This window comes from Musa acuminata, chromosome BXJ1-11 (assembly GCF_036884655.1).
Source record: "Musa acuminata AAA Group cultivar baxijiao chromosome BXJ1-11, Cavendish_Baxijiao_AAA, whole genome shotgun sequence".
Classification (NCBI taxonomy): Eukaryota; Viridiplantae; Streptophyta; class Magnoliopsida; order Zingiberales; family Musaceae; genus Musa; species Musa acuminata.
The window spans coordinates 28,610,991-28,638,804 of record NC_088337.1 but is presented as its reverse complement, the minus strand read 5'-3'; the positions used below and the strand labels follow the sequence as shown (position 1 = coordinate 28,638,804).

The 27,814-nt window shown below is 40.1% G+C and overlaps 4 protein-coding genes across 8 annotated transcripts; 3 read left to right on the top strand and 1 right to left on the bottom strand.

Moving 5' to 3' along the window:
• Positions 1-419: 419 nt before the first annotated feature.
• On the bottom strand, positions 420-10,820 carry LOC103971865 (MADS-box transcription factor 26). Its single transcript, XM_009386008.3, has 7 exons — positions 10,521-10,820; positions 10,337-10,418; positions 2,615-2,676; positions 1,513-1,615; positions 1,360-1,401; positions 959-1,000; positions 420-858 (listed from the first exon to the last, which is right to left on the bottom strand). The coding sequence occupies exons 1-7, from the start codon at positions 10,700-10,702 to the stop codon at positions 697-699; spliced, it is 675 nt and encodes a 224-aa protein (XP_009384283.2). The 5' UTR covers positions 10,703-10,820; the 3' UTR covers positions 420-696.
• Positions 10,821-15,018: 4,198 nt separating this feature from the next.
• LOC135597533 (pheophytinase, chloroplastic-like) lies at positions 15,019-17,649 on the top strand. 2 transcript variants are annotated; one of them, XM_065090580.1, is made up of 6 exons: positions 15,019-15,404; positions 15,925-16,036; positions 16,128-16,221; positions 16,308-16,536; positions 16,623-16,692; positions 16,894-17,649. In XM_065090580.1, exons 1-6 carry the CDS (start codon positions 15,073-15,075, stop codon positions 17,221-17,223), a joined length of 1,167 nt encoding a protein of 388 aa, XP_064946652.1. In that variant the 5' UTR covers positions 15,019-15,072; the 3' UTR covers positions 17,224-17,649. The 2 variants fall into 2 exon arrangements, with proteins under 2 accessions (XP_064946652.1, XP_064946653.1); XM_065090581.1 differs by having other exon boundaries at positions 15,021-15,404; positions 16,359-16,536.
• Positions 17,650-18,180: 531 nt separating this feature from the next.
• On the top strand, positions 18,181-24,047 carry LOC135597532 (uncharacterized). Of its 4 annotated transcripts, XM_065090577.1 has the most exons (9): positions 18,188-18,403; positions 18,563-18,857; positions 20,171-20,263; positions 20,827-20,936; positions 21,058-21,283; positions 22,398-22,474; positions 22,826-22,897; positions 23,359-23,475; positions 23,680-24,047. In XM_065090577.1, exons 5-9 carry the CDS (start codon positions 21,109-21,111, stop codon positions 23,839-23,841), a joined length of 603 nt encoding a protein of 200 aa, XP_064946649.1. In that variant the 5' UTR covers positions 18,188-18,403; positions 18,563-18,857; positions 20,171-20,263; positions 20,827-20,936; positions 21,058-21,108; the 3' UTR covers positions 23,842-24,047. The 4 variants fall into 4 exon arrangements, with proteins under 4 accessions (XP_064946647.1, XP_064946649.1, XP_064946648.1 ...); XM_065090576.1 differs by lacking the exon at positions 20,827-20,936 and having other exon boundaries at positions 18,193-18,403; XM_065090579.1 differs by lacking the exon at positions 18,563-18,857 and having other exon boundaries at positions 18,382-18,403.
• Positions 24,048-25,090: 1,043 nt separating this feature from the next.
• LOC103971862 (uncharacterized) lies at positions 25,091-26,228 on the top strand. The gene has a single exon (XM_009386001.3). The coding sequence runs from the start codon at positions 25,697-25,699 to the stop codon at positions 26,036-26,038; it is 342 nt and encodes a 113-aa protein (XP_009384276.2). The 5' UTR covers positions 25,091-25,696; the 3' UTR covers positions 26,039-26,228.
• The last annotated feature ends 1,586 nt before the right edge of the window (positions 26,229-27,814 follow it).

The following is a 27,814-nucleotide window of genomic DNA, read 5'->3' as shown; positions in this document are numbered from 1 at the left end:
CAACTTCAGATATAGGATAATTCAGATTACGGCATTAATTTGTAGGACTGTTATCTAACTCTAGCTTCGTCTTAGTGAAGCTTTTTTTTTGTTTTTTGGAAGTCAATTGCCAATCTTACTTTAGAACAATATTATCTCTCATGTTGAGGTTTTATGTTAGATCACCTTCTTGTTGATCTGTATTTCCCTTGGTATATTTCCTATTTCTGTAGCAACCAAAAGATGTTTAGCAGAGTTGTAAGGTGTTCACAGAATATTGTCACATTCTTTGATCAATCAAAGAAAGAAAGCTTATTCAAGACCAAGTAGAATCATCACAGATAAGATTTTTGAATTATTATCTTTGTCACAGCCTCTGTTTTTATAGCTATGTGAGATCAGGTAAATCCAGATGGATGAATAGACCATAAACAATGCTCTTCAAAACAAGCATGTTTGATTTCACTAGAAAGTCAACAAGAATACTTGATCTTTACACGCATAAGTCAAGCTTTTTATCAACAGATGTAGACCAAAGCAAGACATCATCAAGCTTTCAAGTCAGAATTCATGGGATACCAACAACAATACAATATACTTTGGTGACTGGTTGAGGGATCATTACCACACAATGGCACATACACGCAGAGTTATATGGCACACAGACCAGAGACTAAACTATTTGTTGTTTCATAGATCCCTCAAACATTATTACCATTAGAAGGAGAATCCCTGTTCAGGCCCCCAAAAATTGTTTAGTTGACTCTGTATGGTTAGTGGGTATGGGATGTCAGTAGCTGTCAGTGGGGCTACATCAAAATGCCCATTTTGCTGTACTGTCATTGGGGCTACATCAAAATGCCCATTTTGCTCTACAATCTGCACCATCAGAATTTAATTATAATGACAATCGTAATAATAATTTAAAATTCATACTAATCAATCCTTTTTATCCTGAGGGACATATAATTTATCTTACCTTCTCTTGAAGAAGTTCGTTTGTGGCCCTCAGCATGCCCTCCTGTGTAATGGATTGATAAGTCAAGGCAAAAGCGAATTCATATCTCTAGCAATCATTTTGTATTTAATATGATAAAATGAAGGGCTCAATCTTCTAAAACATGATAAGAAAATGCAATAATTCATTTTCTATGTTGGTGTCGATATGTTCGAAGAAGATCTATAGATGCATAAGCCTCGGAAAAAACGATAAGGGAAGATATAAGAAAGTTTTATGAGGAATCATGAAAACAAAATATTTGAATTTCCTGCAAAACGATAAAGATTTATATAGCTGACTCGAAGCAGTAGTAGAGACACCATGACTTGTTGTTGTGTTTGCTTCTATGATATATGGAATGCAAACTGGAAAAGGAATACCTTGTTCTTCAGGGACTGAATCTCTTGGAACATGATCTGCATCTGCAATCCAGTGTCAAGCTTATCAGAAGTTTAGCATATTTCACATTTACTGATATCTTTATTATTTTCTGCATCTGTCAGCATGTGATGCAGGAGGAGGAACCTCCTTACCTTCATGGTGCGAATGTGTTCCATCCAAATCTCAAGGTGTCTTTCTAATGCATACATCTCTTCCAGTGTCATATGCCCAGAAGTTCCTTCTCCAAACATGTACCTGCAATTTATGCAAACCAAAGTGCATAGTAGTACAAGTGTATAAATCCTCTCAGGTTTAGTTCTAGAATTGTGCAATGATCTCTTCATGAGACAGACTTCTGGAGTTTCTGACAAGCCAAAGCTATGGAATTCATGTATTAGAAAGTGAAATCAGTGGTTTTAGGGTTAGATATAAATGAAATCGAATCCATCAGTAGATTTTGTTACAATCCAGTGGCTGCTTTATTGTTTTAGGTGGTATATGGTTCATTGTTGGAATTGGAATTGGTACCGGAATTAGAAATTTACTGGAACTGGAATTCAAATGTTCAAATCCTATAAATTGTTTGAATCCATGATTTCAATCAGAATAACATTTCCTTTTACATAATTGATTTAGAATTGAATTTTGAATTCATTCAAGAGTAAAGATTTGTCAATAACTAGCATAATTTATTAATTCAAATTTCAAAATATTTTTAATTATCTAGGGAATATATATTACATATTTTACGTCTAATCATGGTATATTATATTTATATAATTTGGATTACATAAGTCTAATATACCATGACAAGTTAAATAAAGACAATTGAGAGCTAAGCTGGAAATGGACTCACTCTATCTCGGTGTCCATCTCCAACGTAGGACATTCTATAAAAAAACAATTCTCACGTCAAACAAATCAGATGTTTTGCAAGTTTCATCTCTTTGCAGGATCTGAGTGAGAGAGAGAGAGAGAGAGAGAGAGAGAGGAATCCAGGAGGAGAGAGAATCTTCAGCTGCTATGTAATCTAGAGAGGAAGTTCCTGTTAGTCCTATAAACCGAAATGAAATAATAGGAAAGAAATGTGGAGTAGTGTAAGTTGTATTCTGTCTTTCTTTCCTTACAGAAGTGCAGAGTAGATTGTAACCTCATGAAAATGCATCCTCTTTTACATATAATCTTCTTCGTTGATATGTTAAATTGCTAATGATTCTATTTTGATCATAGATAGAATAACTTCTGTAAAATTACCTCAGACTCTTGTGCAGGAGATTGATCTCTTGCTTCAACATGGATATCTCTCTTTCAGATTCCTAGTAAAATGAAGACAATATTAAACCATGAGAGAGGGTTGTAGTAGAAGATATAAACTTGTCAAAGGTATTTTTTTTCCTTATGATATGATCTAATGTTCTTAGAACCTCATCTTTTTCAATGTTCAAACAGAGGAAGTTAGAAAAACATAGCTGGTACATATGAAATACGCTTCTTCTTGTCTACTTCTCTTTCTTTTGAAGCTTAACCAACAATTTTCATTTGTAATGGGAACTTCTTTCACAAGTTCACATAATATCTATTCTATTCTTCTTCAAGTTAAAGGAGGAAAAAAAGAAATATGATGCTGAGGATTTTTATACATAGGTATGAAATTTAGAAAATTTGAATTCCAAAAAACTTTATATTTCTATAAGTATTTTTCATCTTTCTGGAACTTTTTGGAGCATAATTTATATTTCCATCTCTAACCTAATGTGTGCCTGATATCCGACAAAAATCCCCACCTATTAGCAATTTTTATTACCAATATGTAAAGAGAAATAACATGGACTGAATGTGTTAAATTATTAAATTCTGTCAATCCATGTAAAAGCTTAAGCAGATAAATGAAATAGATTGCATTTATTTATATTTGTAACTTTTCTGTAATCATTGAGCTCGCAGAATAATTCAAATCTTATGCATAGATCAAATCCATAAATTATTGACCCTTGCCAATCCATCTAGTATCTTAATTTGATAGATGAGATAGGTGATAGGGAATATTCTGGTACCGCCCACGCGACAACGGTTGACAGCCATCTCAGAGTCAGTATGGCATCTCGAAGTTGATGTGGTGCCTCGGAGTTGGCAGTGTGCCTTGGTGCCAAGGAGGCACACGTGCGAGTACGAACTTGAAGGGACGCAGCATCCTCGTGGTGACATGCGACTGTGCCCGCGCCGCCCAAGGTCATACAAGACGGCGCCGTGCAACACAGAACAATACAAGTCGACTCGCGCCCGGAGAATACATATCGACTGCCCGGAGCATCGAAGACCATTAACAACCTGAGTACGACCGACTTCCTATTTCAAGTATAAATATTGACCCCCTTGTCTACGCCAGGGGATTGGACCTCGGACACTGAAAACACCCTCAAACACACCTCAGTCTAATTTGAGCTTCGATGGGGTTGAGTCGGGGATCCCCCTCCTAACATTGACCTTTTGTGCAAGAAGGCAATGTTGAAGTGAGAGCTCAAGTCTCATCTCGAGTCAGTCCAGGAGGCGTAAACCCCAACCCGACCTTATCCTTCCATCACCACCTCGAACATCCACGTGGATGCCCTGGCATGATCGGGACCGAACCAAGCTGTACCGACTCCTAGGACACGGCATGAAGACACCAATATTTTTGGTGCTAAAAGAAGGGTCCAATGTCACAAGAGCGGCCACCACCGAGCAATCTCAGCGAACGCCCCAGTGAGGAAGCACTCGCCACCCACGCCACCTTCAGACTTACGGTGCAATTGCCCACTCTCCCTCACATGGATAGGAGTGCCTTGGCTCAGACATTGGGTCGATATTTGCATTTGTTCAACAATCCAAGGCTCTCACCTCCTAGGGCCGGAGCAGGGTAGCTAATCATCTCTACCAAGATGTTCCTCAGCCTCACCCACCAAGTGCAAGTGTTGGTGGGGATAATATAGCCCATTGCACCCCGTATAACCTAATTAGCTTAGCAGGTGGCTCCTCTCTCGAGTCATCACTCGAGATCTAGCCTGCACTCACCCCTACACCTCATGATGCCGCCCCGGTCGGCTAGCCCCCCTGGCTTCGAACATTCACCCATTAACTAAGGAGCAACCGGGAGACCTGAGGCCAACCACAGAGCACAGTGCCCCCATGCCCAGATGTGCTACCTCGACCTTCCTCAAGCTCGACACTCTATCGTTCAACTTGGCTAATGACTCATTTTGGGCCCAATTATGGTTTGTAAATTGGGGCCTGGACAAGGTCTAGAGAGAATTCCATAAGTCCAAAGAAGAACTTGGGGAAAGCACCTCGGCAGGGTCCCCCTTCGTCCAAGAAATCTAGGACAAACATATTCCCCTCAACTTCCGCCTCCTAATGTTTAAGGCCTATAATGGTGGCTTCGACCCAACGGAGCACATCACTGCCTTCGGAGCCCAGATGGCCCTATACGACACTTTGACACCCTAATGTGTAGGGCATTCCCTACTACCCTTGGAGGCTTAGCTTGGATGTGGTACAACCAACTAAGGTCGTTCTCGGTCTCATCTTTTGACCAGCTCACAAGGGAGTTCGAGCTTTACTTCTTGGCCAACATGTGGCCTAAACCATCTACGGCCGTGCTCCTCGAGCTGAAACAGGAGGACAAACCCCTCTCCCTCTTCGTCGCCCGCTTTCGCCATTGAGATCCGAGGGGTTCCAGACACCCACCCCTTATTGGTTATGCAGGCGTTCATGATGGGCCTGTGACCTTTAAGGTTCTTTTAGTCATTGGTCGAGAGGCCACCAACAATCATCCCCGAGATGCTCCAACGAGCCAACCACTATATTGCTGCCAAGACATTAGTGGCAGAAAAGCACGAGGAGTCCCACAAGAGGCCCCACGTGGAGTAATCCCAGGGCCAATCCTCGAGGCCACCTAAAAGAAGGCTCAACCAACCCGAGCCATCACTCCCGAGGCCCCCTCTGCCACCTCTTAACTCATTTAGAACAGAGATCTTTCTCTAAATTAGGGAGAAAGGGCTCTTAAGAGAGCCTAACCCATTGAAGACTCCACACGAGTTCAGGGATCAATCTAAATATTGCAGGTTCCACCATGACTACGGCCATAACACCGAGTGCCGAGACCTGAAGAACCAAATCGAGAAGCTCATTCGTAGGAGGCACCTCGGGCGCTACCTCAGGAAGCCTCGAGAGCCCTCTATATGCCCCCACAACCTAGTTGAGAAGCAGATTGACGTCATCATTGGCGGCAAGGTATACAGTTTTAAATGATACCGTCCGATACGAGTGGTACGTACCGGTACATGGACCGCTCGCTACCTAACAATATTTGTTTATAAATAAATAAATAATATATAAAGGTGATGTCCCCTTGTTTTTCTGCGATGTCGCCCCGCTTGGGGAGGAGAGAGGCGATGTCGTATATTTTTTAAAAATTTATATATATAAATATATAAATAAGAAGATATATAAATAGATTATATATATATATATATATATATATATATATATATATATATATATATATATATATATATATAGTGGCGACGTCGCCTCATTTTTCCACAACGTCGCCTAGGGAAAAGAGAGGCGGTGACGTCGCACATTTTTTTTTAACTTGTGTATATAAATATATATAAATAAAGAGATATATAAATAAAATTATATATATATATATATACGACGTCGCCTCAGTTTTCTACAACATCGCCTAGGGAAAAGAGAGGCAGCGACGTCGCACATTTTTTTTAACTTGTATATATATATATATATATATATATATATATATATATACTGAACGGTATACCGAGCGATATACCGCTTGATATACAGTACCGTACCGTACCGAGAGAATGTCGAAACTTCGGTACGATACGATATTTCAATCCCTGATTGATGGTCCAACATCCAAGGGGGATAGCTTGTCGGGATGCAAAGCCTACACCTGAGCTACTATCAAGAAGCATCCCAGGTGAGGGATGGGCTCGAGATCACCTTCGAGGCAGGAGAAGCCGAGTACCCTGACTACGATGATGCCTTAGTGATCTCGGTCAGAATTGCCAACGTTTGAGTAAAGAGGGAGATGGTGGACATTGGTAGTTCCGCCGACGTGCTATACCTCAATGCCTTCTAGAAGCTCAGCCTGACCAATAAGTATCTCACCCCGATGACCTCGGCACTCACTGGGTTCATGAGGGATTCTATTTCTTCCCTTGGAACCACCACTATGCTCATTAACATTGGGGAGGAGCCAAGGTACAAAACTTTAATGGTCATGTTTATGATGGTCAATCTCCCTTTGGCGTATAACGTGATCCTAGGCCGACCGACCCTTAATAAGCTGAGGATGGTCATTTCCACTTATCATTGAGCAATCAAGTTCTCGATCCGAGCAGGAATCGGAGAGGTGAGGAGCGATCCTTATGAGTCAAGGCAATGCTATCCAACAACAGTCACACACTGCCAAAAAAATGGAAACCCGAGCTACCCCTAGAGGACCCCTGAGATGTAGCCAAAGCACCACCTCATCCAAAGCTGACCGAGCAAGTACTAGAGGTTCCCCTCAACAAGAGCCGACCTAAAAAGGCCGTCGAGATCGGGTTTGCATTTCCGAAGAAAGACTAGGTCCAACTCATCAACTTCCTTATAAAGAACGCTGATGTGTTCGCCTGGTCCCCGAAGGACATGCCAAGAATCGACCCTAAGGTCGTATAGCACCAGCTAAACATCTTCCCTAAGGCACATCTTATGAAGCAGAAACCACGAAAGTTTGCTCCCGACCGACTGAAGGCAATTAGTGACAAGGTGGACCATCTAATGGAGGCGGGATTCATAACCGAGATGAACTATCCTCAATGGCTATCCAATGTAGTACTTATCAGAAAGCCTAATGGAAGCTGGAGGATGTGTGTTGATTACACCGATATCAACCAGGTATGTTCGAAGGACTGTTATCCCCTTCCAGGGATAGATCAACTAGTAGACGCCACCTCGGGACATAAACTTCTCACATTTATGAATGCCTTCTCAGGTTACAACCAAATCCAAATAGCCCCCCAAGACCAAGAACACATTGCCTTTATCATTGACCGAAGAGTATATTGCTACAAGGTCATGTCCTTCGGCTTGAAAAATACCGGAGCCATATACCAAAAGATGGTCAATAAAATGTTCAAGCACCAAATCGGGAGAAACATGGAGGTGTATGTCGATGACATGATCATCAAAAGTAAAGTGGCTGACACCCATTTGGCCAACCTAGCCGAGATGTTCCAAATGCTCAGGAAATTCAACATGCGGCTGAATCCTTCAAAGTGTGTCTTCGGGGTCGGTTCCAGCAAGTTTCTCGGCTTCATCATCCACCAAAGGGGGGTCAAGGAAGTTCAACGCCTTATTATCAAAAGACTAAGAGCGCTCAACCAATTCCTATCTCGGTCGGGCAATAAGTGCCTCCCCTTCTTTCGAGCTCTGAAACACTCCAGTGACTTTGTATGGACCCCTAAATGTGAGGAAGCTTTCGAAAATCTAAAGGTGCACCTCGCCCAACTGCCTCAACTCACCTTGATCATGCAAAACCCGCTACGCGGGTTTGTGCCCAAGTTGTGTGCCTCGGCTAGAAGATCCGCTATGGTAAACGTGTGCCCGAGTCATGCATCTCAGCTGAACAGAGCTCGAATCTTGCACCTCGGCCAAGCAGAGCCCAAGTCGTGCATATCGGCCAAACAGTGCCCGAGTCGTGCACTTTGACCAAGCAGAGCCTGAGTCGTGTATCTCGGCCAGAAGACCCGCTATGACGGACGTGTGCCTAACTCATGCACCTCGGCCAAGCAGAGCCCCAGCCATACACCTTGGCCAAGTAGAGCTCAAGTCATGCACCTCGACTAAACAGAGCCCGAGTTGTGCACCTCGGCCAAACAGAGCCCGAATCATGCACCTCCACCAAGTAGAGCCCGAGTCATACACCTCGGCCAAACAAAGCTCGAATTGTGCACCTTGGCCAAGCAGAGCCCAATTCATGTACCTTAGCCAGAAGACCCATAATGGCGAATGTGTGCCCGAGCTGGGCACATTGGTTGGAAGACCAATCGCGGTAAACATGCACCCGAGTCACATAGCTCGGAAGAACAGATGACCTACTATAGCAAGCCAAAGAAATGAAGACAAACCACCTTAGATGTAAAGGGCCTACCACAGCAAATCTCCTGCACCTGAAGGCACTGTAGATCCAGCCGAAACGCAGGGACCCCAATCAACCACAACACAAAAGACATACCCCGAGCCCCCTATGAGGAACTGAGGGCATGTCTTTGTGGGGGGAAGAAAATGATATGGAATATTCTAGTATCGCCCATGCGACAACGATCGACATCCATCTTAGAGTTGGTGTGGCATCTTGAAGTTAACATGGTGCCTCAGAGTTGGCAGCGTGCCTCGGTTCCGAGGAGGCACGCGCGCGGGTACGAACTTGAAGGGATGCAGCATCCTTGTGGTGATATGTGACCATGCCCACGCCACCCGAGGTCGTACAAGACGGCACCGTGGAGCATGGAACAATACAGGTCGACCCGTGCTCGGAGAATATGTACTGACCACTCGGAGCATCGAAGACCATTAACAACCTGAATATGACCGACTCCCTACGACAAGTATAAATATTGACCCCCTGGTCTGCGCCGGGGGATTGGACCTCAGACATTGAAAACACCCTTAAACCCACCTCAGTCTAACTTGAGCTTCGGTGGGGTTGAGTCGGGGATCCCTCTCCCGACATCGACCTTCTGTGCAGGATGGCAGCACTGAAGTGAGAGCTCAAGTCTCATCTCGGGTCGGTCCAGGAGGTGTCAACCCCAACCCAACCGCATCCTTCCATTACCACCTCGGACATCCACGTGGATGCCCTCGTATGATCAGGACTGAACCAAGTCGTACTGACTCCCAGGACATAGCGTGAAGACACCAACAATAGGAGAAACTCAGTGGTCTTAAAACCAAGCTACAGTGTATGAAACTCGAGAATTAAAAGTTTATATAACTTTTTAGGAGAACTTTAAAAAGAAGGTATATAATCTTGAACGAGATAAGTTAAATTAAGATGGATATGTGCAACTCGTGTCCTATAAAGTTTCAGCAGAGATAGGGTTATTCTTCTATTTCACAGCCTCACAAGCAAGAGTCATGATTTTTGATAGAAGGAAAACATGTATCTGATATGTTTTTATTCAAAGGATGACATATCTTTTCTCAAGCTATGTCTAATCAACAAAGATCCATATCACTCTGCAACATAAGTTGTCCAATATGAATTAGTCTATATGTTTAAACAGTAATCTACTATCCAAAGTAATTATGTATGTGCACATGCTAAACTTATTAACGAGTGTTTCTTGATCAATTTGTTGGAAAGCCTCGTTTCCAAGATGAAGGATTTTGGGAATATTTGAAGAGTTTATGGACCTTCTTTTGACGCTCGTCAAGATTCTTGAACTGAAAAATGACAAACTGGGGCAACGGAGTGAAGCACACACATGCCATTCTATTTAGATAATTAGGACAGCAGAGGATGAATTAGATGCTTTGCTAAGATCATACTGCTCCAGGCATCTTAAAGTCAATGACCTAAGCTGATCAACTGGTGCTGCATCTTCCAGATGGTGGTGGCTTTAGTTATTCTCAGACTTTCCAAAGTTCAGCAGACCGCAAACCTTTCCCCTTGGAGCATCATGCAATGTGCCTTTCATGGAGCCATGCCTTCCATGAAAGTGACATTATGTAAAGATGCCAATTTCTATCAATTCTACCACAAAGAAATGAACAATCATCAAGATTGAAGCATCAGTAGTTGCTTCATCGATCCCACTCAACCGAAAACTTCCAAGTATGATCCAAGCGAACAGATGAGACAAAATCTATTCATCGATAATATTCTAAGCAGGTGCTGAGAGATTGAAGGAAGGAACTAACCTGTGGTGGATTCACATCAGCAGATGCAGGTTGAGGTTCTTCAGATGTCATTTTGTACCTCTCGATCAGACCTTCCATGGTCCTTGAGATGATTGCAGAACAGCAACTCAGTAAGCACTTGAAGCAAACACCATAAATGCATGAAGTATTGAGGAGTGCAGAATGAGGGCGTTGGTGTGGTTACCCCTTGGTGGCCAGTTCGTACAGCTTGCCATGCGCAGAGAAGATGATGATGCCAATGTCGGCGTCGCACAGCACCGAGAGCTCCCTCGCCTTCTTCAGCAATCCTGCCCGGCGCTTGCAGAAGGTGACCTGCCGGTGGACGGGGTTCTCGATGCGCCTCAGCTGCACTTTGCCGCGCACCATTCTTGCACACAACCTCCCACTAGTTTAGACTAGCTTCGAGGTTGTTGCACCACTGAGCTCGGGCTCCGCTCTTTCTCTGTCGACTTGCCGTAAACAACGACATCTCCATGAACGCAGCTTCGTCATTTATAAGAGCTCCTTCGATCTGCAAGCGATTGGTGGTGGCATCTTTACACATCACCATCCTTCTCCTCTATTGGTCGGTTTCTACAGACCATGTTTTCGTGCTTTTTCAAATGTATCATTTTTTAGATCTTATCATCATAATAACATAATTCGATAGATACGGACTATAAATTCTACATTTTTACTTAATTGAACGCGATGCTTAATTACGAAATTCATCGACATAAATAAATAAATAAATAATCTTAACTTTCTATATTTAGTCTCGTATGTCAGAGCAGTTGCAACTGAGCCTTCGAGTCCCTCCAAAGACACCTTTCTGATTCATCGACTGTGTGACGAACGTAAAAGAAAGCTACAGAGCGTTGGGCTGCACAAGCTCTTTTGGAGTCCCATCTCATTCCATCCCTCTCTTTTGTGCTGTGAGCACAAGAATCATGTCCAATCAATGGGTAAATAAATGCATGAGGGGAATCCCGATCCTTCCTCCCATCCATTGGCGATCTCGAAGGATTAATCCAGTGCCAGTCGAAGAGCACACTCGGCACATTTTGGCATGAGAAGACATACCTTGGTGGGTGCCTCATGGATGCTGGTGGTTTAGGGCATAAAGCTTCACAAGATTCCTGCTGCTTCTTTTTGCTTAATTAAATGTAAAGCCCAGACATGGTAGCTCATTGAACTTGAGAAAAGGTCCTCAGGTTTCATTTCATGCATGGCCTGTTTGAGTTCTTAAGCTCCTCTTTTGTTAGCTGCCTTTCCTTGATAGTCTCTCGAAGTCTTCTCCTTCAAGCAGGAGGAGACAAGGAAAGAATATTAGTAGTACGAGTCTGATGCCACTCAACTTCTCAACTACAAGCCTACGAGGCTATCACAATACCATGGTGAAACTTTGAGATCTCTATTCCTCGTCCCAATATAAAAATGTAAGAAGATCAAGTGCCATTCCTTAGGACTATAAATTACAGACAGCTACATTTGATTCCCCATGAAAGTTTCTTTTTCTTGCAGAATGGAATGCATTCTGGTTCTGCTAAGAGAATCTGTTGACTCTGTCAGATGTTGGGTTGAAAAGAAATCATCCCTCGTAATTGGACAAGTGTTCATAGGTGGACAAAAGCTGGAAAAAGTGACATATAGGAATTGCTCCGAGGACAGAGAACCAAATGCCCAACCACTGCAGGAGGTTCCATTCGTGGTCATAGATTATGCAGCACAGGAGCATATCACTTATCACTGTTGTGTTAAAGGAGATTCAACTCCTTTTAGCTGAGGTGTGGGTGGAGGGACCCAAGCTGCCATTGGAGCTCCTCAGCTCTTGCATCCAACCGGGGGATTGCTTAACTCCCAAGGCACCAAACTCTCGTGTGCAGAGGCCACAGCTCCAAAAGAGAAGGCAGCCGTTCATAGGACATCAATTGCACTGCTGCAGACATGTTTCTCCCTGATTCTTCTGCGGCAGTAAAGAACTACAAGAACATGTGTGGGAGAAAACAAAAATACAAAAATTAAAAGTAGAGATCTTTTCGGGGAATCCAGTGAATCACTATTAGCATGATCTGATCCAACCAAAGAAAAATCTTTAAGAGTTGAACTCCATGTCCTTATTGGCTCCAAGCTGTTCTCCATTTGGGCTGGGAAATTATAGAGTATTTCACATCAACTATGGAATATGGTTCTCTTCTCCTTGGGAACATCTGCACAGACTAGTCTGATCATTTTCTTCCCTGTTTGAATTAGAATGACACTCATTTAGTTTAAACAAGCGATTAACCTATGCATTGCTGAGGAGCCCATGGAGATTTATGTTTAATAAATTCTAATGCCATCTTACTGAGGAAGCCGCAAAGAATCTATCTCAAGAATGCAACCTGTAGAGAGTTTATTGTGGAAGAGATTCGTATCTGTTGCACGTAAAAACATATCCAGTGGCTTTATTCATTCACCATGATTCACATCTACAGCTTGAATTACTCTTCAAGGACAACATGTTTAAGTAATGCACTTCATTGGAGCATTGAACTACTGATCATATAATATAAAATCTTGTTGAGTTCAATCTGAGTGGAGAAAATTTTGGATATTGTTAGCGAACAAAAGTATCGTGGCTGATTAGTCAGCACGGTTAGGTCCGCGGGCCGATGTCGGGATCCTTTGGCGAGGTGAGTAGGATGATAAGGTGGCCGTTTTGGTGTGTTTCGGGCGAGAGTCGGACCGGCAGGGGCGACTGGGCCCTTCGTAGAGGATACTGGTCAGCACTCCACGGTCTGTCGGTGTGGACGCCCTTTGTGATGGGTTGCGTCCCTCCGTCTCCGTGGTGGTTAGCGGTTTGTCGTCGTGACGTGGCCGCGCCTTCGGAAAAGGGTGTTGGCAGGGATCTGGGCCGAATGGTTGCTCTTTTCCGTGGGTTGGATGGTGATTTTCGAGCTGGGACGCTCGTCGTTCGGGGGTGACTGCCTCCTTGCAAAAATGGCCCTCGTCGGGTGCTCCTCGACTTTGGCCCCTTCGACGAGTAAGTTAGTTGAGTGTTCACTTTTTTCTCCCCTTTTTTTCTCCTTTTTTTTTCCCTCTCCCCCCGGCCAAGGGTTTTTATACCATCATGCGAGTATTGGTTGCGCCTCGGTTCAGTGTCTCTGCTGACTTTTGTTGGGAGATACGATTTCTCTGACGAGTTGGCGTCTTCAGGGGTACCTGAGCGACGTCAGACGATACCGACCCGAGCTCTAAGGGTAGTCATGTCACATAGTGCATTGGTACGAAACCCGACGTGGCGTGCACCTTGGAGTTCTAGTGGCGTATGGTGTCAAATTCTGACATTGGTGGCGTGTGACGTCGATGGTGATTCATCCGAGACCAAGATATGCTCTATCAGATATATACATATATACATACATATATATACATATATATATATATATACATATATACATATATATATATACATATATATATATACATATATATATATATATATACATATATATATACATATACATATATATATATATACATATACATATATATACATATACATATATATACATATACATATATATACATATACATATATATATATATATACATATATACATATATATACATATATATATATATATATATATATATATATATATATATATATATATATGCTATTCCTACATTAGATTTATAAGATGACATTAATTGGCCCAATTGATGATTACTCTGGTTTTCTTGAACTAAACTAGCCGCAACTATCATTGAATTGGACCCCTCCCACCCAATCTAATCAAATGAAATCTAAATTAAGAGGAAAAATTAAGTGAAAATTAAGAAATATAGGTTAATGATAGATTATCTCTTATAGTTAGCTACGTATGTCCATCCTTGCACTTTCAAAAGGCACATTAAATTCCTATACGAAAATATTTAACCATATTTCTTCTCACATCATTAACTTTGCTAACGAAGATACCATACGTGCTATCATATAGAAAATAACACTAAAATAGAGTTAAAAAATAATTTTATAATGCTATTCTCACCGATATTAATTTTTTACTTCTGTAACTTATGTGAAAGCAGAAACCAATAATCCTATGGCAGTCAATGGATGTGGAAGATCACAAGAGAAAAATCCTTTCTATCAAATATTTCACTTTCCAACAAAATTTTCAAAAACATAGAGAGAAAAGATAGATCAATTAAATAGTATTACCTCACTTCCTTTACCAACAAAACTCTTCTCTCTTATTTTGTTTTTATTTTTTTGGACAATGAAAATAGTACTATAACTTTACTTTTTTTAATCTTATTTTAATATATTTTCTTCATATGATAGCATGTGAAATATTTTCGTCAACAGAGATGATTGCAGGAGAAAACGAGATTAAATGTTCACTTTCATAAACATAAGAATGTTAATATAATTTTTAAAAATATAAAGACTGAAATACTAAATATAACTAATTATATAGGGTAACATGTAATTAGTCCAAAAAATATTGATCCGTTTGGCCTAACAGCAATTTAATGTGCCTCAGTCAAATTAAGCCTAAGCTAGACTTAAATTGTCCCAACTTTACACTATAACTCCCTGAATCGTATACTTAGTAACTACTAGCCGTCACAGATACAGCTCATTTCTTTACCGGCCCAGCCCATATTGGACCTCAATGGAGGCCACCAGTCTTGGCTGTGGTATGTAGTGGTGTGTGTGTGTGTGTTTGAGAGAGAGAAAGAGAGAGAGAGAGAGAGCACTGGCAATGGCTCTTGTTCTGCTTCGAACACCCTCTTCCTACTCTCCACCGTCTGCCACCGCTCCTCTCCTACCCTTCACCACCGCCTGCCGTTCTCCTTCCCGCGTTCCTTCATCCGCTGGCCACTGGAAGCGTGTCCGCGGCCTCAGGATTGCGTCAGGCAGCGGAAGAGGCCTCGCCTTGACGCACGCGGACACAAGCGGGGACCTGAAGGAGATACGCGACTGCTGCACCGTATGGAAGTGGAAGGATTTCGACGTCAATTACCTTGTCAAAGGGAAGGGTCCGCCTCTCCTTCTTGTTCATGGCTTCGGTGCCTCCGTCGGCCACTGGCGCAGGTCAGAGGCGAAAAAAAAAAGATTTTGTTTGATATACTGCCCTTCGTCAATCACGCATCTTCTTGTACGCGTCTGTGGTTTCTTGCTGCAGATTTGGCCCCATCCTTATCCTTTTTGCAGCTGAAGCACTTAAATACATTAGAATGTATGAAATGTTACTTAGATGATGAAAATTTTCCTCCTATGCTTTACAGAAAGTTGGTTTATCTATTAATTAGTGATCAATTTGTTCGTACACTAGAATGGAAAATGTGAAGAACACACTGGTAAGACGCAACATAGATTTAGCTGCCAGTAAATTATACTGTCAAGGACAATCAAGCCCTACTCGAGAGTTTGCTTTTGCTGATAAGAGATTCTAAAATTGCTCAATTTTAAACACTGTATTATCCCTCAATTTACTATCTCAATCAATTCCAAACTTCTAATTTAATGGCCTGTGGTGTTACCTAATCAGTAGTGTCTTAGTGAAAAGTGTTGCAATAAGGGATTGCTTGAAGTTGCTTCCGTTGGAATTTAGGAATATTGGAGTATTATCTGAGTGCTACACAGTTTATGCTCTTGACTTGCTGGGATTTGGTGCATCAGACAAGCCGCCAGGTTTTGCTTACACAATGGAGGGCTGGGCTCAGGTATATCAGTGCTTTTCTTTCTACTTCCAATAATCTAACATTTTGATTTTGGTAACCTGCTCTGAATAACCTACATGTTTTGCTTGAACAGTTGATTCTGGATTTCTTGGATGAAGTCATAAAGAAGCCTACGGTGCTTGTTGGAAACTCAGTTGGAAGCCTTGCATGTGTTATCGCTGCTTCAGGTTAATCTTGCTTTTAGATTGGCCTTTTCGATCATCCTTATTCTTAAAAGTTTGTACTTCTGCTTCATGTTTCTTCAATGCAATAGGCTTTAGAACACATCTGATGTCGAATGGTAGTGCTTTAATTTGTAAACTAGAATCTAATGGAGATCTTGTCCGAGGGCTTGTGCTGCTAAACTGTGCTGGTGGCATGAACAACAAGGCGGTTGTCGATGATTGGAGGATCAAACTTCTTTTGCCCTTGCTTTGGTTGTTTGACTTTTTACTGAGCCAAAGGGTGATAGCATCAGCTCTTTTTGAGCGTGTTAAACAAAGGTACATTTTATTGGTAAATATCAGTTTGGCATTCTTATTTCTGTTTAAAGATATAAGTTATTTTAAATACTTGTTGAACAAAGCAGGGAGAATCTCAAGAATATCTTACTTTCAGTTTATGGAAACAAGGATGCTGTTGATGAAGATTTAATTGAGGTAGAATAAAATAGTAGATAATATGTTTTATTCTATATTTTCGTAATTCAAATTCTTTTCTAAGCATTAAACTGCATTTTGAGCCTTTAGTTCCTTCGATCCATAATACTTCTTGCCTGCCTGCTCGGGAAAAGTTTATTCAGCTTGTTGAACTTCAGAGTTGAAACTTATTGCTATAGTAATATTTTTTTGGATATGCAGATTATCAAGGGACCAGCAGATGATAAAGGGGCTCTTGATGCATTTGTTTCCATTGTCACTGGCCCTCCAGGGCCAAATCCCGTGTCCTTGATGCCAAAGATTTCTATTCCTGTTTTGGTTCTATGGGGTGATCGAGATCCATTTACTCCTATTGATGGGCCTGTAGGAAAATACTTCTCTTCTTTGCCATCAAATTTGCCAAACATAGAACTGCATGTTTTACCGGGAGTTGGTCACTGTCCGCATGATGATAGACCGGATTTGGTCCATGAGAAGCTTCTTCCCTGGCTATCTAGTCTTCCATCCATGAGCGAGATATCTACTGGCTAGTTGCACTGTTATTCGTTCGTTCGTCGCAATGTTTCAGTAATTCCTCTGCTGCCAGGAAAAATTCGCCTGCTTGTGCTTCACAAAAGGAACTAGCAGGTTGATGCATCACGATCGTAAACAGCTCTCTCTTGGAAAACTATTCATATATTGTGTGATTTTGAAAAGATAAGTTAGCAGAGACAGAATATAGTTTATGTTGCTACATTTTAGCCATTAATTAACTTTTTGCTCTTATTTCCGGAATCAAGTGAGATCACAAGCTAGTGTCGGAGATGAACTCCGTGAAACGCTCAAGAATATTTAACGCAACACTTCAAAGAGTATGTACAGATTATTCAATTGCCTATGCAAGGAAAAGATTTGTTGTATGCTTTTGTACCCCTTTCTAGTGGAATTTCTATATGTATGATGAGTTCAATTTTGGTAGCAGTTGTTCCATATGTGAAGATTGCAAATGCATCTGTTTGTGGTTTTGATTCTATTGGTTCAGTGATGTCTTTTATCATCTGGATGATTTGTTATTTACTCACTCATTAAAGCTTGACTCGAGTTAGCATAAATATATGCTTTTTACAAAGGAATGTGCCTTTGAACATAAATAAATATCTGCTGTGTGATTTGAGAAGCACATATGATAATGATCACAAATGGAGTGAACAATCTAAGAACACTTATCCTATCATAAGTAAAGGGGATCTCAATGCCTTTTTAAGTCCAAACTAATGGATATAAATAACATCATCATCATCCATATTAATCTGATAATAATTATATGTGTTATTTATCTCTTTATATCCCAATATATTTCTTAACTTAACTCATTCTATTTTAGAAAAAGAAAAAATAAAACAAGAAGTAGAGAACGGTAAGCTCACCGATCTGAGTTCCTATTTCCCAAGGGGTCGGAATAAAACAAGAAAAGAGGTAGAGACCGGTAAAGTCACCGTTCGGAGTTCCTATTTTAGAAGTGTCGGTTTCGCGACTCCTCTCCTCCTCCTGCGAGTTGGGGTTGATTTCGGCGCGGGAAAGGGCGGTGTTTCCTTCCTCTCGCTTTGGTGTTTGTGCTCGAGATTGTGATCGATTTGGCAATTGCAAACAGCGGAAGAAGCTTGATCCGATGGATGGGGATCGGCAAAGAAGAGCGCCCCTCAAATCCCGTCATCCCGATTTGAAAGAGAAGGTACGGATCGTTTGTGCCCTACCCCCGAGTGTTGATCCAGGTCTCCTTGTCTGTTTTGCTCCGGGTTGTCTTTTTTCGCTTAAGCTTTAGGGTTCCTTGGCTTGTGAAAACGCTGGACATTGGGAAGTTAATCATTTTCTTACTTTTTATTGGTGTTAGATTCAACCTGGCGATGTTGTTTTGGTACAAAAGATCTGTTTTTGGCTACTGTTTGTTCCGAGAGATGGCCTATTGACATGATGGATAGGGAATTTGTGGGTGGACGGCGGCACGCATTACTACATGTGGCGCTGCAACTTATTTTGATGTTTGATCTCATTGTTTCTTTAAGCACTCTTACCTTGAGTAGACGTCTTTCCTTTCTCCTCCCCAGCAACATTTTTATCCGTTACTCAAGAGCTAATGCAAAAAGGGCGAGCCTTGGCCCTTCGTAAGGTTGCTCATTGCTACCCAGGTAACCATGGACAGGGTTAAGTTTGCTTACATTGATCCTATTAGTTGTATGACCCATTCCGAAGACTTAATGGCTCGACAATCCTATTTGAACTGTTGCATTATTGTTTAGTGTTGTGCTAATGGAGTCATGACAATCTATGCTTTGGTCTTTGCATGCCGGTAAGGACAAGCAAGTCTAGCATATTCCATGAAGGAAAACCATGTGTGTGATATATTTCTCCTCATGTTCTCCTTCTGAGAATGAAGCCTGCAAGTGGTTTTATCGTTGTAATTCCTACTGTTGAAAGACCCAGCTCTTGTTATGCATTAATCATATGATGCTGAGCGTGAACCTTCTAACTTCTATGCTCCTCTCAAAGTTCACATCCACATAGCATTGGTGTTGCACTCAACTTGCTATGTTCTTCAGCTAGAGCTGATTGTCTAGCCTGAAGTGACTCTTCTGTTGCTCCTGGGGCTCCTACAGCCTGATGCATAAGACACTGGCATTTTTCTTTCTGCTGTTGATGTTCCATGTTTTTCAATCAAATTCCATTGCACATGTCAAAGTAATTATATAGCTGATAATTTCTTCCTCTTTCGTTCTCATTTTGCAATTCTTAATGTTATTAGGCCTTGTTAATCAGCCTTTGGTCATTTGGAATGAAGCTAGGGACTGAATTTTCACCATCAAGCGATTAATAGTGATTATTAATCTTTCTAATTTCAACCTTAATTCTGGATGTGTATTTGATGTGCCTTAGATTTACATGTATCTAGACACCAGCTGGTGACATGCTAAAACTGATTGAACAAAATGTTTTGACACACAATGTTAATATGTAATGAATAGTCATCACTGAGAGGTATTTTCAATACAGTCAGATGCTTGGATTTTCATTTTATCATCAACAAGAGATATCTTGAACAAATTCAGTTGCTTTAATTTTCTTTGTATGCTACATAGTTTTTATTTACACAACTGCTATATTTTACTACACAATTCTTTACAAGTTAGTTATGACTAAAAGTTCAAAACAACAACAGTTTCAATTTTATTTTCTTAAATAAATAGCTCTGTATGGTTTCCCTGTTTTCTATTCATCTTAGATTCAGGTTCTCCATTAGCATTATTTACTGCTGCTTGTATCAAAGTTTTCCCGCTCACATTTTAAATTGTTCCAGCTTTTGGTTGAAATCCTGACATTTTGGTACTTTATTTTTGAAATTCTTTTTTTTTTATGGTGTATAACGAGTAAATGAGTTTGTTATTTCAACTTATAGGGTTTGCTTGTTCTCATTTTTCTCATAATATTGTTTTCTTTTATGCAGCTTAGACAGTGTTGCTTGGAAAGAATCAAAGAGGAGAGAAACCAATTACTATGGAAGATCAGGTCGAACAGGCAGCAATCTCAAGAGACAGAGGTCTGTGTTTACCATATTAATAAATTGATAGTAGTTCGATCATCATGATATAGTTTTCTTAGCACACCACACAAATTTTATCTTATTAACAAGTTAGGCTGCAGTAAAAGGTTGATGAAGTGAAATGATGGTCAGAAAGACTGGAGCGCTAAAGGGAGCACAGTCCTAACACCATGATTTCAGGGGCAAACTTAGGTCTGATAAAATTGCATCGAGGTTTTCTAATATTGGTTTTTAAAACCTTGTTTGTAACCATCTTCTTGATGGGTTGGTCGCTTGTTATCTACCAACAGGGGATCTTCGTATCGTCAGTACTTTAGCTAAAACTGGATTACCAGCTAGGCAATTGGGTTACTGGATTTTTCACTTATAGGGATTGGTGCAGTGAGCTATTCAACTAGAAATCTCTTATTTGACAAACTAATTAGAATTGCGATTTACTTTCTGATCGAGTCTTTTAGTCATCTGATGTCAACCTCACTTGCAAAATATAAGCATCAATTGTTGCATATGACACCTTGCCTAGCTTCATCACTGATGGTGGCTTTGATTACGTTCTCTAGGACAAATTTGGAAGTTCTTCACAATCTTTAAAGTGTAAAAATGTTCTGGAGATTCTGATTATATTATCTTGTGACTCTGAAATTGCAATCTTACATGTTGTACATTCCTGGTAAGCTTCAACTATAGTTTGTTTTTTTTTTATTTTGGATGCTTTATCTATTTATTTGTGTTTGTTGTTTTGTTCATCTAGTTTCTCTGGTTGCCTAAATTTCTTCCGTTTATGTTAGCAGGACATTGTGGAGTCAACATTGAGGGAAATAGTTTCTGATGAGCTGCAGAGAATGCAGCCATCTTTAGTTGAAAATCAGAGAAACATTGTTTCCAAGAACAATGATGTAATATGGGAATTTGATGGCCTGCATTTGGAAAACTCAACTGAAACTGCAAGTGAAGAGCTGATGTTGGAGATGCAAAGACTTCTATACGAGGACCTGAGAGAGGAGTTAATTAGGAGAGGTAATGATCTGCTTCCAAGTTGTGCCTGGAATGAAGACATTTACATTTCAATAGTTTAAGATAAATTGCTGCTGACGGTTACATAGGAAAACTTGTTTGCATGGATTTCATTGCAGGGACATAAAAGAATATATTGTTGCTGGTCATATATGATGGTGATGACTGATGACTTTATTGTGGATTCAAACGTATCAGTGTGGAAATCCTTTTGTTTTATGCCGTGATCATAGAAGACTGATATTAAGTTGACATTCTTGATGAGACTGATAATAAAATTCTTGATAACCTATGTGATTTACTTATTGGAAGACAAAACAGCTTCGAGAGCTCCATCTTTTTTCTAGTTATGTCACTTAAGCTTGTCTTTCTCTTTCTGAATTTTTTGCAATGTGGGCTTCTGGTTCGTAGCTCTGTACATGTCCTAGGCAAGTGCTTACAGTTAAGTCCTATTTGACATGTTCTAGGCAACTGCTTATAGTAAGGTTCTATTTGGCATGTCCCAGGCAAGTGGTTACAGTATTGTTTGAGTAAGTTTTCATGGAAATGAATTATCAAAATCTATGAAGTGATTTAACTTGAGAAAATGTGTTTTGTCTATTTTTTATGTTAGTTTAAACTTTCTTATGGTTTAACTTTATTCTGATTAGCTGGCATACATAGATAATGAGTATTTGGATGTCTTATCCTTTAGTTTTGGGATATGATTGCCTAGATTTATCAGCTTGTTGGCTTTTGTAGTTTTAGCCAAGGTTTGAAATATTTTGATCCGATATTGGTTATGACAACTCTTTAAGCCAGTAAGGTATCAATATTGATCTGATATATTGACTTGTACTGCTAAGTTATATGGTCTGGTATTGGTCTTTGGCTGGACCAATAAGTACCAGTCCAACTATCGTATGACGTCATGGTTAAAGGTTCATCAAGAGAACATCTTTACATGGTTTGGGATGAGGATTACCATTAGAGTGATGTACATGCCAAGCAAACCAGTGCCTTTTATATAATTTGTTTTAGGCATCATACTGTAATTTCTGCTGTAATTTTTTATAGAGATTTTTGTTATTTTATGATACCTCATTTATTAATAATCGGCCGGTTGAACCTGTTGCAGAGCTTGAATTTTTCGAAAAGGAAGATGAATACTTAGCTCAAGCAGTTTTGGAAAACATGAATCTTAATGACAACCAGGTAAATATCAATATTTGAAAAGTCTTAAATGTGATACAGAAAATGAAATTTGTTCTCGAGATAAGCTCATCTGCACATCGTATGTTAGTTAGAATAGGAATATGCTGCAAGTATGCAACTTCTCTACACTCATCACGTATATGCACATGCATTATCACATGTTTACATCATAAAAAAATTATTTGTTTGCAAATTAATTAATATGTCCCATGAGAGTTATTTAATTTATTCATGTTACTGAAATAAAACTAGTCTAGAGTGGTCATGATATTACCACAGGGGCAGCTTTTTGTCATTGCAATTTATGCTTTATAGAAATTGCTTATCCTTTTACAATCTGCATGCTTACAGTTGGGCAATCACAGCTTTGACTCCATTGAATGGAGCCAATGGTGGGGGACAGTCATTCTACTACATCCAGTGGTACTTAAATCCTGCTTTCGTTTAGGGTTAAGATGGATTGAGAGGTGCAATGAGGATCAAACATGAAAACTAATGAACAGAGCTGTGACTTACTTTGGCTAGATCTTCCAGACCCATTAGTTTCCTTTGCTTAGATTCAGTGAGAACCAAAGGGTTGATCACAGTCGTGAGTATTGGTGCTATATACAATATCCTTAAGTTCCAAGCCCCGTTGCTCGTTAGTCGTATCTGCAAGTAGCAATTGTTAAATGAGATAGTTGTTCAACCTCCTCCAAACAAGTGTGACAAATTGAACGTTTTTGCCCTCTGTATTTACCTCTTCTATGCTTGATTGTTTTTTGTTTCTTTAAGAAAGTCACATTTCCTTCGAACTAACTGGTTCTCGTAGCTCCAATCTTTTTAAAATTTCACCACCTTTTTGTTGATATACGGGGTGTTGTTATTGCTGATCTCCATGCTAGAATGCTGAAAACAACAAAGTATGGTGCCCAATCTGCAAAAGAGGAGAACTGCGAGAGAATCATCATATCATATGCTGTACTAATTGCAATCTTCGGTTTGATGCTGGAATCGATAAGGTTTGCTTGCCTACTGGTCCTGGCATCATTGTCCAACTTGTATGAAGATTTGATAGCAATAATGATGATTCTAGGCAATCAATTATTTTGATTGTTGAATGAGAGTCATCTGCATTTCACTGAAAAGAAACCAAATTCATTTTGTTGACATCTTGAACTTTCTGCAATTCGGATTCCATCTCATATTTTGTGACTTGTTCACAGTTAAATCTGAACTTCCTCAAAAGCCGGTTGGGTGAGGTGCACATGGATCATCTGAACAGAGGATGCAAAGCAACACCTAGTTTCTGTATGCAGGCTATGTTCAATCTCAATGCACTTTTTATACAATGTGAAGTATGTGATACATTTGAAATCGTGATATAACTTGTGATTACCAAAGAGAAACATAGTTTAGCAACCAGTACACATGGTAGTAGACCATGCTACATCAATGCCAAGTTATCATGTATAAAGGGCAGTCGTATGCAGTCGGTATGCATCCTGCATTCTTTTATTTCTAGTGGAGAATGTTCCAGCCATCACATGTTGAATTTTTCATAAAATTATTTATCACATGATATATGCTGATACAGGTGATCTTCTATTTTACAATGACATGGCATGTCAGAAGGTTTTCTAATGCTTATCTCTCTTCTGAATCTTGTTTATGGTATTGTGAGATAATCCTGAAGGTTAATCATACAGCATAAACTATTGTTTGATGGATTAACACAGACTCTACAATGAATATGGCCTCATTTCCATAGGATCAAGACAGACTCTTTCAACCAGACTGAAATCTTCCTACAGTGCTTCATTGTCATGGATGCATTGGAGCATGGAGTCTTAGGATTAATTGTCTCTCTATCCATCATCGAATTTGTATTAAGTTCACATTCACTTCCCATTTATCTTCCCTTATCTTTTATCTGTTTATTAGATAACTTCATGTCCAGAGAGATCAATCTAGCATGGAATGAGGGATCTAAATAAATAATATATCATGCTAAATTGCTGAATCATCATCAATTGCACACTCCAGCCATACTTTCAAGCATTTGGTACAAGTCAGGTACTTTGATTTCCAAATTTCTTCTTTTTATTCCCCATATTAATTCGTGCATAATAGCCAAAGAAGCTAATCGAACACATCACATGTACACAATGCAAGTGTAGGTTAGGTTCTCTCTAAGGTGGGTGTCCAATGCACTACAATGTAGGTTTGCTCCCTTAGTGGCCACCAACATAGTTACATATGCCTACCTTGATGCATTGATCAAACAAGCATTCATCTCTCTCTCTCTCTCTCTCTCTCTCTCCGAATAGGCCACCTAACTATCTTTTACTATCTGATCGTCGGTACAATGAGACTAGAATTTAAATCGACATTAATATTATTTTAAAAAATATTAAAAATATGATGGATCAAATAATTAATAAAAATATATTAAAAATAAAAAATAATATTTAATTAGTAGCTGAGTTTATCGGTCGGAATGACAGATGAAAGATTTGAATATTTAAAGGAATATATAGATATATATAGCATTTAATTTTGAAGGGGGGCAAATGGATAGATATATATGTTAGGTAGTAAAAGCGGTGTAAAGAAGGGACGCGGCCATTACGACATTTAACTACGATATAATAAACCCCACCAAGTCGAGGTACCACTACAATCCCAAATCACCCGTTGGATACGACACGTGTTATCCATCCAGGCTATCTGGGATCGAGCCCCAACGAGGTACTGCATTCCGGCCAAGCCCTCCCTTCTCTGGCAGACAAAGTTGCAGAAGCCCCACCTTTCTGCCAGAAAACCTCTCCTTTCCCCATCCTCTGCCTCTTGGGAACCTAAGGGAGCACCTAGATCGCCATCAGAAACCTTGGGAAATGATTTGAGGAACCTTGGAGCGGGTTGCGTCCTTCTTTGGAGCTCGGCGGAGCTTCGAAGGAGAGGTTCTCCCTTTTTGCCTATAAATTCCTTTGAATCTTCCTCAAGATCCAGACCTCTTGTTTCCCTCTTTTTTCCCTTGTGTTTCTGCTTAGAGCTGGATCTTTTTTTCGCCTTTCCGGGCCTTGTTCGTGTCGACAATCTGCCAAGAAACCGATCTTGTCGGCTTTTTTTCGATCAAAAATCCAATCTTTTGGAGGGGTTGGGCTCCAAAGATCTGATCTTCCTGCGTTCTCGATCTAGTGGCCGTTAAATATCGGCATTTTAGCGCTCTTTCACCGTCGGATGTCGCTCCCGTTCCAGCAGCAGCAGTTGCCCCCGCCGCCCCCGGTGTACGCGACGTCGTACCGAGCTCATGGCGAGTCCGTGGGGCCGGTGATCGCCGTTCTGGCGGTGATCGCCGTCCTGGGCGTGATCGCTGGGATCGTGGGGCGGCTGTGCTCCGGCCGGACCATAATGGGGTACGGGCACTACGACCTGGAAGGGTGGTTCGAGCAGAAGTGCGCCTCCTGCATCGACGGGAGGCTGGAGGTGGCGCGGCCCAGCGCCAATGGGACCGGGGCGGCGCAGCAGGCCAAGCCGTCGGATCGGCGGCCGGAGGCCCCAGCGGAGGCCGCGGAGTCGTGATCTGAGACTGACCTTCCGCGGAGCCTCTCTGTTCAAAAAAAAAAAGCTTCCTTTTTTTCCCTTTCTTTCTACTATTGCTTTCTTTAATTTTCTTTTCTGAATAGTGTAACTTTTTCTTCTTCTTTTTTGGTGTTTTGCTACATTATGAATATGGAACCCATGGAATGAAATAGATTTGAGTTTTTGGGAACATTGTTCCTTCTCTATGACTCTCTTCCTCATAAATCTCTCTCTACACATCCATCATATCACAATTCTCTATTATACTGCAATGAGATTTTGTGTTCTTTTTGTGATTATAGTCCTATAAATCACATCAGCTGACATACTATGTTCTTTTGTGTTCTATAAATCATATATTTAAATGAGTTCATTCTTTTTTGTGTTTATAATATTCTTCCATTTATTGAACTTAAAACAACCAACATGATAATAATCAAATGAAAAAAATGTTGATTGCATAGTTCTTCAATTCTAAGCAAATGTCACATCATGTCATGCAATGATTGGACAAATTCTCTGAAATCATGTATGCTTTCTAAAAGACTGTGTGCCAAATGTTTAAAAAGAAGAAAAGTCCTAAAAAGATTACATTCATAATAGTTGTATTAGAAATTCTTTATAATCTACCATCACGATGTTTTAGTAACAATGAATGTGGTGTTATATTGGACTTATTTTATATATTCCTATAATAAGTTTTTTTTATTTAATACAAATTTTGTCAAACCTGCATTATATCATATTTTTTTTATAAATGCCATTAAGGTTGTTTATAATTTAATAAAAATTATTTTTTAATGTAATTAATAAAAGTCATCTACATAGAGATGATGATAGCATATGTGCTTGAGAAAATTAACCATCATCAATCAATCATCAAAGTCTTTACCAATCTGACTAACTTAATTAATATATATATATATATATATATATATATATAATTATCAGATAAGTTTCAGAACTTTAAACCTTTAGCAAGCAAACCCTCAATCTTTCATAAATAATTTTGATATATCATCACCATTGATCATCCTTTCCACAAAAAAAAAAAAGGATCAGTCAAAATTACAGGGAGATGACAACAGTAAAATTGCATTAAAAAATTAACAATATTTATGTTCTAAGAGGCTTCAAGAATGAGTTATAGACACTAGCAAAGATGCTCCAAATCTCTCTAATTTGGACTCACCTGGGTGCACCTTCAGCTGTAGAGCCAGGATGTTGCTGCTTGCTGCCAGCTCCCATTATTTTACTATTAGGATGTCTAGATAGGGATTATTTTTATTATTGATCACTTATTCAAAATCTTAAGTTATCAGATCATCATATTTGATTAGACTGACTGATTCGAATTGAACACAAAATTTGAATTGAACGAATATATTTTTTTATGTTTAATTTAGACAAGATGAGACTTGATTTATTGATCCTCAAATCTTTAATCATAGCTCAGCCTTGTCTTCAAAAGTGTTGGTGATTTTTTAGCTTTTGGGTTGACTAGAGATTGAAGGAAGGAGATGAAAAGTACATAAGTCCAATGAACAATGATTTGGATTCTGATGTTGCACTCCACACACAACAAATCCAACATTTTATATTGGTGGCCTTTTGGATTAGAATGCAATGGGAAAGCAACAACATTCCCTAGAGAGTAACAAAGGTTTATGTAAGGTTTGTCATATGGTGGATGGGTGTATTAAAGACATAGTTCAAGCATCAACATGGTGGTGGGTCTCACATGTAATCATTGGCTTTCCAATCAAGCAAGCAAAG

Bases quoted from the DNA above. Each gene is read 5' to 3' on its own strand.
- LOC103971865 (XM_009386008.3), bottom strand. From the start codon at position 10,702: ATGGTGCGCGGCAAAGTGCAGCTGAGGCGCATCGAGAACCCCGTCCAC. The intron at 1,402-1,512 runs GTAAGGAGGTTC...ACTGGATTGCAG, and splicing joins AACACATTCGCACCATGAAG to ATGCAGATCATGTTCCAAGA. The intron at 859-958 runs GTAAGATAAATT...CTGATGGTGCAG, and splicing joins ACGAACTTCTTCAAGAGAAG to ATTGTAGAGCAAAATGGGCA.
- LOC135597533 (XM_065090580.1), top strand. From the start codon at position 15,073: ATGGCTCTTGTTCTGCTTCGAACACCCTCTTCCTACTCTCCACCGTCT. The intron at 16,037-16,127 runs GTATATCAGTGC...TTGCTTGAACAG, and splicing joins CAATGGAGGGCTGGGCTCAG to TTGATTCTGGATTTCTTGGA. The intron at 16,222-16,307 runs GTTAATCTTGCT...TCAATGCAATAG, and splicing joins ATGTGTTATCGCTGCTTCAG to GCTTTAGAACACATCTGATG.
- LOC135597532 (XM_065090575.1), top strand. From the start codon at position 18,341: ATGGATGGGGATCGGCAAAGAAGAGCGCCCCTCAAATCCCGTCATCCC. The intron at 20,264-21,057 runs GTCTGTGTTTAC...TTATGTTAGCAG, and splicing joins AGCAATCTCAAGAGACAGAG to GACATTGTGGAGTCAACATT. The intron at 23,476-23,679 runs GTTTGCTTGCCT...ACTTGTTCACAG, and splicing joins TTGATGCTGGAATCGATAAG to TTAAATCTGAACTTCCTCAA.
- LOC103971862 (XM_009386001.3), top strand. From the start codon at position 25,697: ATGTCGCTCCCGTTCCAGCAGCAGCAGTTGCCCCCGCCGCCCCCGGTG.